This window comes from Olea europaea, chromosome 4, assembly GCF_002742605.1.
Source record: "Olea europaea var. sylvestris chromosome 4, O_europaea_v1, whole genome shotgun sequence".
Lineage (NCBI taxonomy): Eukaryota > Viridiplantae > Streptophyta > Magnoliopsida > Lamiales > Oleaceae > Olea > Olea europaea.
In genome coordinates, this window is record NC_036240.1 from 13127973 (window position 1) to 13139458 (window position 11486).

Genomic DNA, 11486 nt, shown 5'->3' on the forward strand with positions numbered 1-11486 from the left:
GTAAAGAAAAAAATATTAATTAATTCAAAGAGAGGTACAAAGGAAACATAATGATTGAAAAAGATGAGATCACGTATTGCAGATTCAACATATGTATATGTAAAATTCACGTATTATCAAATTAATTTTGATATACGTGATAAATGATAATAAAAAAAAAATTACTACCTTCTAAGAATTTCGTACTGATAACGTGTTATAAAATGAGAGGAAAAAAGAATAAAGAAAACTCAAAAAGAATAGAGAAAACTCAATAAATTTTTTGTCTGTATTATTAAAAATCAAAGCCTTATATTTATAGGAAAGAATCAGGGATATAATGATAATAATTTATAAAACTATAAGGATACAAATGTCATTTACCAGTCAACTTTAATGGATTTTTCATTTAGAAAATTAATTCTGTTTTTCTAATTGTCGTCTTTAAAAATATGTGATTGTGTAATTTTCACTTTGTATTTTTACCATAAAAGCTTGAACTCGATTTGAGGTTTGGTCTCGAGTTGAGGTTTGTTTCAACCGTATTTGGATCGGTCATCAGACTCAGAGTTGGGGAAAGCGAAAAAGATGCGTTGGTCTCCTTTCTTTTGGATCCCAATTTGCTTAGCTCTTCTCTCATTCTTCCTCTTCAGAATTTTTCCTTTCAATTCTCCCCACAATCAACCTCAAGGGGTAATGATTTGTATCCATTTCTATATTTATCATCTTTACCGTATTATAATCTATTGGATCCTATTCCTAACCTGTGTCTTCTTTCAGAAACTTTTCACTGCGGAAGAATTAGCTCCATACAATGGCACTGACCCTCAATTGCCCATTCTTCTCGGCATTCTTGGGTATTGCTCTTAGATTTTTATAATTATTCACATGTATTTTCTTCTGGATGGTTCTAAAAGCTTCTTTTTTAATAATTTTCGTTTTTCTATCAGGTCAGTGTTTGATGTAACTAAAGGCAAAAGCCATTACGGTGCCGGAGGAGGTTACAACCATTTTGCGGGAAGGTCCGTTCTCCTTTCCCTACATGTTTGTTTGGATATTCTCAATACAGCATGTTAAGCTTAGTTTAAAAAATTAACCTTTTTAAGTAAAATTGCTTATTAAGTGAAAAAGTAAGTTCCCGGATATAACTTGAATGAAACTATAATATGACATCACGCACAAAAGTGGACTTATTTTTATGTCCTATTTAATTTCATGAAACAACTCTGAGATTACAGTCTCAAGAAGAGATTACCAAGTTGGGAATGATGGATGCAACCACCCAAAATTTTAAAATCAAATCGTTATCAAAAGTTTCATTTGAGCCATGCAATATATATAAAGCCCTTGTTTGAGCCCCATTTTAGCGGAGAAAATGAATTTTTGAATAGTGTATTAATCAGAAATGTGTGGTTAAAAAATAAGAAATTTTTTTTGATTTGCGTATAATATTATTTTATTGAAGAATGTGTGGTTGAAATGGTATCAAATCACTGTTGAAAAATGTATTTTGGTGGAAAAATGGGACTCAAACAAGGGCAAAATTATCTAACGGTAATTTTCTCAAATTCAGGTAGAAAATTTTTATATATTCATTCATAAAAAGGAAAGAAGGAAGATTTTCCTACCCCCATATCTTTATTGTATATGTTTGGAAAGATTAACTAAGATCAATTTACAATTTAATAATTAGGGACATAATTCTTAATTACTATTTGATTTTATTCAATTCAAGTATACACAAGCAGTAACCAATAGCATTTTTTTTTTAAAATTTTTTTATAAAGCATAATTAGTAAAAATAGGTTATGAAACATTATTATCACGAAATCCAATTCAATGAATAATTAAATAATTCAACAACACCGTTTAAAGTTAAGTGCAAATTTTAGTTTTCCTTTTTTTTTTTTTTTTTCATCAAGTACATGTACACAAGATATGTGGTGCGTCTTTTCAAAATTAGTTCAGTTCTATACTCTCATATCTCCAGTAATATCTAATTCCTTGGATGAATTCATGCATATCTCATTTTATTATACATGACTGACTCTATATATATATATGTGTGTGTGTGTGTGTGTGTATCATAACATATTGATTTCACCAATTTAACATAGCAACCAATGTAGCTCTTAAGCAAAACATGTTCCACAATCAAATAAAAGAAAAGAGATCAATAAATTGATAAAACCAAGTTTACTGCTGAAATTTAATATCTTCAGTCACGTTCCACCGAATTTGATTTATTAAGTTCAATGAATCCTAGCACAACGAGAGCACCTCATTGCCGCCAACCAACGACCCGTTCTAACCTGAGGTAGGGAAGATGATGAGCATATGGGAATGCTCAGTAGGGCAGCACAAGTGTTGTGCAATCCCGAATAAAGTATCATCATGCATTAAAATAATCATACTGTTATGTCATATGTTTAATAACCGGTAAAAACTCGTATATCATATTTTTAGTACCGGATGATCATATCATATCATAATTTTTATTAGCATAACATTTATCGGCATGAAGAAATAAAATTAAACGGGACCAAATCACTTGCACCTCGTTATTCTACCTTATTTTGATCAAATTAGTTTTTGAAAGGCAAAATCCAAAATCATGTTCTAAACTTTATTTTCTATCTATGCTTTTGTGCCGTGTATGTGCATACATATTCTTGAGTGTAAACCTTCCTCCATCATGTCTTATATATATGTAGGCAATAAATGATATAATTTATAGAGAGTTGGTGTCAATGGAAACGTGTAAGACAAAGAATTTTAATAAGAATAGGTTTTGAATGTAGAATCACTATTTGAATTTATCAAAATCAAAACAAATTACTACACATGGTTGAATTAGAAACTTAAATAATAATTAACAAAAATTTTCAACTTCAATAACTTGGGTTTAACTTATCCAAAATAACTACTTCTCGAGTCGAAGACTTCTAATTAATTACAGGGTACATCCAATATTGGTGTACTAATTATCACACTATCAATAATTAATTATTTGACCCAAAATAATATTTGATTTAAAATTAGTTTACCTTAGTCCATCAACTTTCTAAAGTTAAAAAAATATAGCAGATAGAATAAATAATTTTATTCTACAAAATTTTTGGGGCATTACAATAGATATTTACGACCAACTTGAGGGGAGCATAGAAAGTCGAGTCATAATTATGGCTTGTTGGAATTAATAAAATCAGCCATTTTACCTTAATGTGCACAGAATCAGCAGTGTTCTTTAATACGAGTTATTTTGGCTTCTTGATTTTATTCTTGTAAATTATGTAATATCTTTAGGATTCTTCTTCTTCTTTTTTTTTTTTTGTTGTTGATTGTATAGTTGTAACATAGCCTAAAATAATTGCCCCTTTTTCTTTCAATACTACTAACTTTTCTGTCAATGCAAGATAATTTTTTTCCAAAATATAACAAGTATGTTACATTTACAACATAGAATCTACAAGTCCTTTTAAAAAGCATCCTCAACATTTGTTTAAAGATTGTTCAAGTGCTGAATGTTAAGACAATGGCGATCTTTATAATTTTTATGGGAAAATATACGATAGTCAATTAGTCACAGATCACGAGATAATGTACATGAGTAGAAACTCTACTTTCACAACTCATTTATCATATGTAATTCTTGCTAACAATTGCTCTCAATCATTAAGAAAAATGCTGAAGACATTCTAGGGGACATTCATTTGGACATCATATATGCATTAGAATGAGTAGTTAAAGACTTATCTCAATTTACACAAGTTAGATCGTGCTTACTCCATGACTTTGTTACGTACGAGATTAATATCAATCCATTTGTTTTAATCTCTTTTAACTGGCTACAAATGCATGTTGACATTTATCTGCAGTTCTACATATTAATAAACTTGAGAACTTGAAATAAATTTGATAAAAATTTTTGTAATATCATTGATTCTGATATTCATTTGATGTAAGAAAAGATATGATGATGCCGTCAAGGTACAGAAAATAGTGAGATTATTATCTCCTTCTAGCATTTTAATAATTGAAACCATGATTTTCTCAGGGATGCTTCCCGCGCTTTTGTTTCAGGAAATTTTACAGGTATATATTCTACTTTAGTTGAACCCTCTTAAATAACACCTCCAAGAGTAGACTTTTTCCGTCTTATTTGTATCCCATGCAACTTTATTTCCTACTTTTTCATGGTACAGAAAGGTGAAGTTGTGGTTATTAGATGAAATTGGTGTTGTATGGCAGGGTTTTTAGGTTTAGCTTTAAGAAAGAGGCAGTTATTTGTATTCAATGGATGGAAAAGAAAGAACAGTTTGTTACAAAGGCAAAGGAAGAATATGATGAATAGAGTATTAATGGGTCTTGTTTATAACATGTTATAAAAGGAAGGAAGCCCATAAATGCTTAGAATCTACCTTGAGGGTCTGCAAGAGGAGGAGATAGGATTATCGAACAGTAGGTTGCTATAAGGAGTTTACCTCTATATCCCATTGTAATAGTCTCTGTTTATTCACCCGAAGAATGAATTATCCTTTGTTTCACGGGATGGAGTTAATTAAGACGGATAGACAAGGAAGCATAGACCTGCATAAGAAAAAGAAATAAAAAGTAGAATAAAATTTAAATCTTGTTCCTATTTCTTCTTCTCCTCCTTTATCTAAATTCTACTTGTTTGAACATGCATATTGAATTCTCCTATCCTTACCCATTTCTGTCAATGAAACAGAGTACTAGATTTGGGGCAATCTCATGCATTTGAGTTAATTTATTAAATAATTATCCTTATGCAAAAACCATTATGTTGTCAGAGAAAAACGTCCAATTTGGAAATCTAGAGCTAAATTATAGGTCCTGCATCGAGAATTTTCTATGGTAGTTAATCATGTCTTGGCAGTCTTAATATATTGGCTGTCAGCTTTTAGATGTGTTTTTGCTTAATTGGTGGTATTTCATAATTTTTCTACATGCTGAAATTTGGTCATAGTTAGGGCATATAGATCTTTTGTTTGGCAACTTGCAGTCGTTGTGTAATAAGCCATCATAGTTAGGGTGCAACAGTGTAGTCAAAATCATGCTGAAACTGGAACTTCAAGTTTGCTTGGCTTCCATTCGTGATGCAAGAGCCGTACTCGGTAAAAAAATAAAAAATACATGATTTTGTTTTATCTCCATTTTGACCTGAGAGGATTATCCTCTATTTCCTCCTCACAATAAATTTATCACTGCGATCCTGAAATATTTATTTTTTTATCACCAAGCTCTTTCACAAACTCCAATTCTGAGTTCCTGAAATTTGAGGGTTATCAGAATTTATGGCTTTCATTCTCCTCAATTACAACTTAAACTATCTTGAACATTTGCTTTACTCCAAACAGTCAAATATTGCCTTCTGGTCCTGCTACTGATTCTCTAGCTGTTGATAGTAATGAGCGTTGATAGACTTTGAGTTAGTTCTGCGACAAGGCTGACCATCTTTTATGTAAATAGGCCATTTTTGGGATTTCTTTTTCAAGCAAGTTTGGGGGTAGTTTTTTTGAAAAATTTCAGAATGGTTTATGATGACACTTTTTTGGACGGACTGCATATTTGCCCTTGTAAAAGCTGAACATGCAGTCTTCTGACTTATATTATGCTTGCAATTGTCCGTTAAGCATTGGTTGAAGGAATTAACTTGTGATTCCTATTATTTGGTACACTAGTTGTCCTTTTGAGATAAGTGATAATTTTTCCTACTTTTATGTTGTAATTCCTACTCATATGTTCGTCATTTAACAATTTAAATTTCAATGCCAAAAAATGCTGGAAGATTACGTAAAAAAAAAAAAAAATTAACTCCTAGGGTTTTTTGACTCCTGATTTTGATATAGGGTCCCCTGCTAACTTGAGCATCCCCTCCCCCTTCCCCCAGCATGTAGGAGGAGCATGGTGGGTAGTTTTAGCTGAGTCAATATTTCCCTTGTTTACTTTGATAACTATAGCATATGATGCAATATCAACTCATTCCGTGTTTCTTAAATTTTATTAATTTATAAACAGGTGAGGGACTTACTGACTCCCTGCGTGGTTTATCTAGCACTGATGTAAGTCAATATTTCCTAAGTTTGTTTTGCATATTTTGGGAGGTTTTGATGCCACTCTATAGTGCATATTTTCAAATGCTTGCCCAGGCACTTGTCAAAGCCCAAATTGCAGTGTGGCGCATCTGAGGCACTATTTGTAGCAAAGTCCCTTATCTAAGCACGACCAGCCCATTATAGTGCAAACCTGAGATAAAAGACAGGCTTATTGAACTTTTTCATCTTCTTTCCACACTATTGCTTTCTTTTATTTTGCTAAATTGCCTTGATTTTTTGGCTGTTGAAAATCAATTCCAAGTTATGTAGAAAGATTTTATTTGGAAATTTCTTTTGATCTTATTATGGCCTGGAAATACTCCGATATTTTTGTTGGAAAATTTTGTGCCTATGAAGAAACTCTATTTAATATAGTGCAAGCTTTGTTTTGATGAAGCATGCTGGTTCTTTGTCATTTTGGTCTTAAGCACCAAGAATCCTAAATACCTTAGTGCACTTTGCTTATTTAACGTCTGTGTTGTGGTCAATCCATAATCTTTTCAATGCACGCATTTAAACAAGTGCCTTGGACACATGACCCCTTCACCACCAAAATGCCGTGTTCTTATCCGACTGTTAGATGAAGATGGGTTTATGCGTTGTGCTGTATCTTGAATTTATGTCTTCTTCTTCTTCTTCTTCCTTTTTTTTTTTTTTTGGGGGAATTAGTTCCTTTTCTCACGCCTGAACATTATGTATCTTAAGGTGAAAAGCATCGTTGAATGGCGAGATTTCTACTTCAGGACTTACGTGTGAGTATTACTCACTCCATAACTTGAATTTGTTGACAACTTGGTGTAAATAATAAAATTTCAAGTAAAAAATATCCAAGCAAATGCTTGTCAGGAGTATGTCTATTTCCAGCTTTAATTGATGGCTCCGAATATGGTTGTGCAGATGCATATTTGACATAAAATTGTTCATGCATTCTTTATCCCTGGTTTGGCCCCATTATTTGGTATTATAATTTTGGAATAGTGTTTTTTTTGGAGAATGTGTAATTGAAAAAGAAAAAGTTTTTGATTTACGTGTGATATTATTTTATGAAAGATTGTGTGGTTAAAAATAGAAAAAAGAAAAATTATAAAGTGAAATAATGGGGGCCAAATGGGGGCTAAGTCTTCAGACGCAGAAATTGAATTATTAATGTTTCTAAACAATCAGAATTGCTGAAATATCTCTTTGTGCAATAAAGTTCACGTGATTGTTTGTGCGTATGTTTTCTGTAGCCGAGTTTTCCCCTCAAATTTTTCTTCTTGAAATTGAGGGAGATCATGAAGTCCTAGGGATTTTAATTGTGAAATTGCTTGAGATTTCAATCAATTGACAATTTTTCGGGGACTGCCTTTTTTCATTTTCCAATCTTCTGTTGCTGCATAGCCTAAAACACTGCCCATATGTATTTCGTGGCGAACGTTTGATTGTTTGAGTGAAATAATTTGTTGCTTTGTCTTTGACTTGTTACTTACAGATTTGTGGGTAAATTGGTTGGTCGCTATTATGATATTGAAGGCAACCCCACGAAGTACTTGAAAGGGGCTGAAGCAAAGGCTGCCAGAGGTGCACAGCTACTTGAGAAACAGAAGATTGAGGAAGCTCAAGTACCCAGCTGTAATTCAAGATGGAGTCAGGATGAGGGTTCAGAGGTATGACTTTTAGATCATCCATAAGCTTTCATTATTCCAGACGGTTTGTAATAGCAGAATATGCCCCAACAATTAACATGTTTGGCTAAGTAACTTTTACCTTAAAAAAAAAAAAAAAATAAATAAAAAATAAAATCTTATTTCTAAATTTAATGAATCAAAAAATAAATTTATTTACTTTACTTATTAAGTAAGCTTTAATAAGCTTAGCCGAATGCAAATGTAGTAGATTTTCTGCAAATTTTGAGACTGATTACGTTATTAGATGCGTAGAATAATGTGCAATCAAAGCTTTGAGTGTGACTAATGAGTGTTCTCTAACTAGCAAGACTAGCTATGACTTCTGAATAGTCTACACATTAATTTTCTGTAACGTAGAAAACCCGTAACTTGCGCCTCAGCTCAACTGACTTGTTACAGGTATGGTGTGACGATGGCTATCCAAGGTTAGTTCAGAGACCAGTAGAAATAGCTTTGACTGGGAAAATGAGCAAACGATGTGCTTGCTTCAAAGAAGATGAACTGGGTCAGTCGGGTTTGGAAGTCTATGATGGATGCAATTATTTTGCCACGAAGTGTCAATTATAGTGAATCTCTTTCATGGAAATTTGAAAAGATTACACCACAGAAAGTGACGAGAAATAAAGCTCTTAGTTATAAGTAGCTTAGACTTTTGAGTTATATTAGCCGTTTATAATACACAATTTTAGCATTTGTATATCTATTTAAAGCAGTCTTGCACTTTCTTCAGATGCACCGGGTAATTTCCTGTACTATATAATTTGATTATAATACATGGAAACTACAATGAGTTGTACTAATTTACGTGTAGAGTGTTATATTGATTAGATATGTCAAGGGGGCAACTAAGAAAATAGAGAATTTGTCTTTGTCCAACTAAATTTTGCCTTCTTTCGAGTCTTGGTTGATTTTTATTCTGCAATACCATGGAACTTGTTTTGATAATTTTGTGATATTAGTCTTATGCTGAGCATGGGCAGAGTCAAAACTCGGATTCAATGAGATGCGTCCTCTCAAATCTCTTTTGTTTTCTCCTCAGTCTTATATATTATTAATCTCGAAGTGAATTGTTTCAAGCAGCTTCGGTCTATTGTATTATCAGGCTTCACATACAATATCCGAAGATCATGGACGTTGAGTATGTAAAGAGCTCAGGGATCCCTAGGGCTCTATTGTAAAGTCAAAAAGTCAATTTGAGAGAATAGTTTGGTTACTCCTATGCATTTGCTTTGATTGATCAGTATCCTTTGCGTCGAACCAGCTTGCAACACGGATCCAAGACAAGCAATAGCTCTTGGGAGGACTTCACGAGAAAGCCGAGATCATCAAAGGCGAACTTGAGCTGATGCAGGTCTTCCTCAGAGTTGGTGATGCATAAGAAGATACTGATCCGGAGCACAATGGAATGGGTTGCTGCCCATATACTTGTTTTCCATAGACTCATAGAATGATCTAAAGAATGTTTTTAACAACAAAATAATAATAATAATAAACTAATACCCCCTGTTATTTTTGAAACATATCATTATAAATAAAGTATTTATTTACATAAGAAATATCATCATATAATAATCCCACTTACTATAAAAGAGAGGACGGGAATTTACTCTTCATTTTTGGGCCTTAGTATTCACATTTGGCTGATTCACAACTGGTTCAACACTGTTCATTAAAGGAAAAGCTCTTTAGTGCATTGTACCTTGACTGATTTGGATCTTTATCTGTTACTTTTGAATAGAAAATTATTATTCAGAGCTATTTTCCTCTTCCGATCTTCCATGGATTCATGAATAATTAAAAAGTTGTTTCGATTTTCATCTGATGTGCTCTTAGATTAAGCTTTTTTTGGTTCATCTTTTGGAATTAATTGATGATTGTAGGTTTTTTTAGTCAAGAGTTCTTGTTGGATTTTACCAATTTTTATTTATCTTTAGATTCAATTATTTTTCTTGATATCTAGTTTTTCCTTTAGTAAGTAAAAAGAAAGAACATTTCTACTCTCCTGAATAGGAAAAGGGACACTCTGAGAAAAACTATGAGATGTGCTTTGTATCCCCAAACAAGATCTCTAGCTAAAGTTTATCTTCCTCTATCAATAAAGAAAAACTCACTTCCTCAATCCGAAGGGGTGAAATTCCTCAGTAATAGATGATCAATAAAGAAAAACTCACTTCCTCAATCCGAAGGGGTGAAATTCCTCATTAATAGATGATTTTTTTTTTTTTTTTAAATGAAGCGAAGTTTGGGTAGTTTACTTTCAGGGGTGCCTGAGAATTCGTTAGGAGGATTTAATGTTATTTGTGTCATTGGAGTTCCAATTGTGGAATAAATGGTGACTTACTTCATTACATAGAAGACGCGGGTGTGTGAATACATTTATATATATGTGTTGTACATTACTTGATACAAAGAGGAAGAAGAAACTGAAATTACAGAGGCAAAAAGAAGCAGGACCAAAGTAAATCTTTCATTACACATCATATATTATATAAGATACAAAAGGATATTGTCACCATGCTTTGGCCAACCACTTTTTACCAACTACTACCACCATTTGATAGTCTAAGAAGCTATTATGATTGACATTATAATTAAACTAATACATAAGCAATACAAATAAAGTGTGGACAGCAAAAGTGACATCACATTAACATTCCTCCTTGGCACTTTGGCTGGAAACACAAAGATTTTTCCTAAGTGTTTCGAACCTTTCTTTAGTTAAAGACTTGGTAAAAATATCAGCATATTGTTCATCAGACTTGCAATGCATTATTCTCACTTCTCCATTCTCTTGTGCTTCCCTAATTGCATGATACTTGATCTTGATGTGCTTTGTTCTTCCATGAAACACCGGATTTTTAACCATTGCAACAGCTGATTGGTTGTCACAGAAAATAACTGTTGCATCAGCTTGATTAACATACAAATCATCCAGCACTTTCCTCAACCAAACGGCCTGATTGGTAGCTTCTGATGCAGCCACATATTCTGATTCTGCTGTTGATTGAGCCACGGTCTTTTGCTTCATGGAGTTCCAGCAAATTATATTTGATCCCAAGTAAAATGTATATCCAGAGGTGCTCTTCATATCATCCAATGATCCGGCCCAATCACTATCTGTATAACCAATTAACTCCAACATTTCTGTCTTCCTATACCAGATTCCCATGTCTGTTGTTCCTTTGATGTATCTGAGCACTCTTTTTGCAGCTTGAAAATGCAAAACACTTGGTTCTTGCCTAAACCGTGAGAGCAAATTTGTAGCATACATGATGTCTGGTCTGGTAATGGTTAAATACAGCAAGCTTCCAACCAAACTTCTATACACTTTCTCATCCGCTTTTGGACTCTCATCATCTTTTACCAGCTTCGGATTTTGAACCAAGGGAGTCTTTACCAGCTTGCAATATTCCATACTGAATTTCTTCAAAATTTCTTTGGCATACCTCCTTTGACAGATAAAAATACCTTCTTGTGATTGATTCACTTCCATTCCAAGAAAGTATTTCATTTCCCCCAGATCAGTCATCTCAAATGCCAACATCATTTCAGCTTTTACTTTGTCAATTAAAGGTTCATTGCTGCCGGTTATTAGAAGATCATCAACATACAGAGAGATAATGATTGATTCTTCCTCCACTTGCTTAATGTATAAGGTTTGCTCATTGACACTTTTCACAAAACCAAGACAGCTCAAATGCTCATCAACCCTGCTGTACCA

The 11486-nt window shown here is 33.1% G+C and overlaps 1 protein-coding gene across 2 annotated transcripts; it reads left to right on the plus strand.

Moving 5' to 3' along the window:
• Positions 1 to 404: 404 nt before the first annotated feature.
• LOC111393685 (membrane-associated progesterone-binding protein 4) lies at positions 405 to 8569 on the plus strand. Of its 2 annotated transcripts, XM_023019346.1 has the most exons (8): positions 406 to 672; positions 760 to 836; positions 930 to 1001; positions 4037 to 4074; positions 6022 to 6065; positions 6804 to 6850; positions 7570 to 7744; positions 8165 to 8569. In XM_023019346.1, exons 1-8 carry the CDS (start codon positions 568 to 570, stop codon positions 8330 to 8332), a joined length of 726 nt encoding a protein of 241 aa, XP_022875114.1. In that variant the 5' UTR covers positions 406 to 567; the 3' UTR covers positions 8333 to 8569. The 2 variants fall into 2 exon arrangements, with proteins under 2 accessions (XP_022875115.1, XP_022875114.1); XM_023019347.1 differs by lacking the exons at positions 4037 to 4074; positions 6022 to 6065; positions 6804 to 6850 and having other exon boundaries at positions 405 to 672.
• Positions 8570 to 11486: the final 2917 nt, after the last annotated feature.

Coding starts and splice junctions, on each gene's coding strand:
- LOC111393685 (XM_023019346.1), top strand. CDS start 568: ATGCGTTGGTCTCCTTTCTTTTGGATCCCAATTTGCTTAGCTCTTCTC. Junction 673..759: donor CCCACAATCAACCTCAAGGG/GTAATGATTTGT, acceptor GTCTTCTTTCAG/AAACTTTTCACTGCGGAAGA. Junction 6,851..7,569: donor TTCTACTTCAGGACTTACGT/GTGAGTATTACT, acceptor TGTTACTTACAG/ATTTGTGGGTAAATTGGTTG.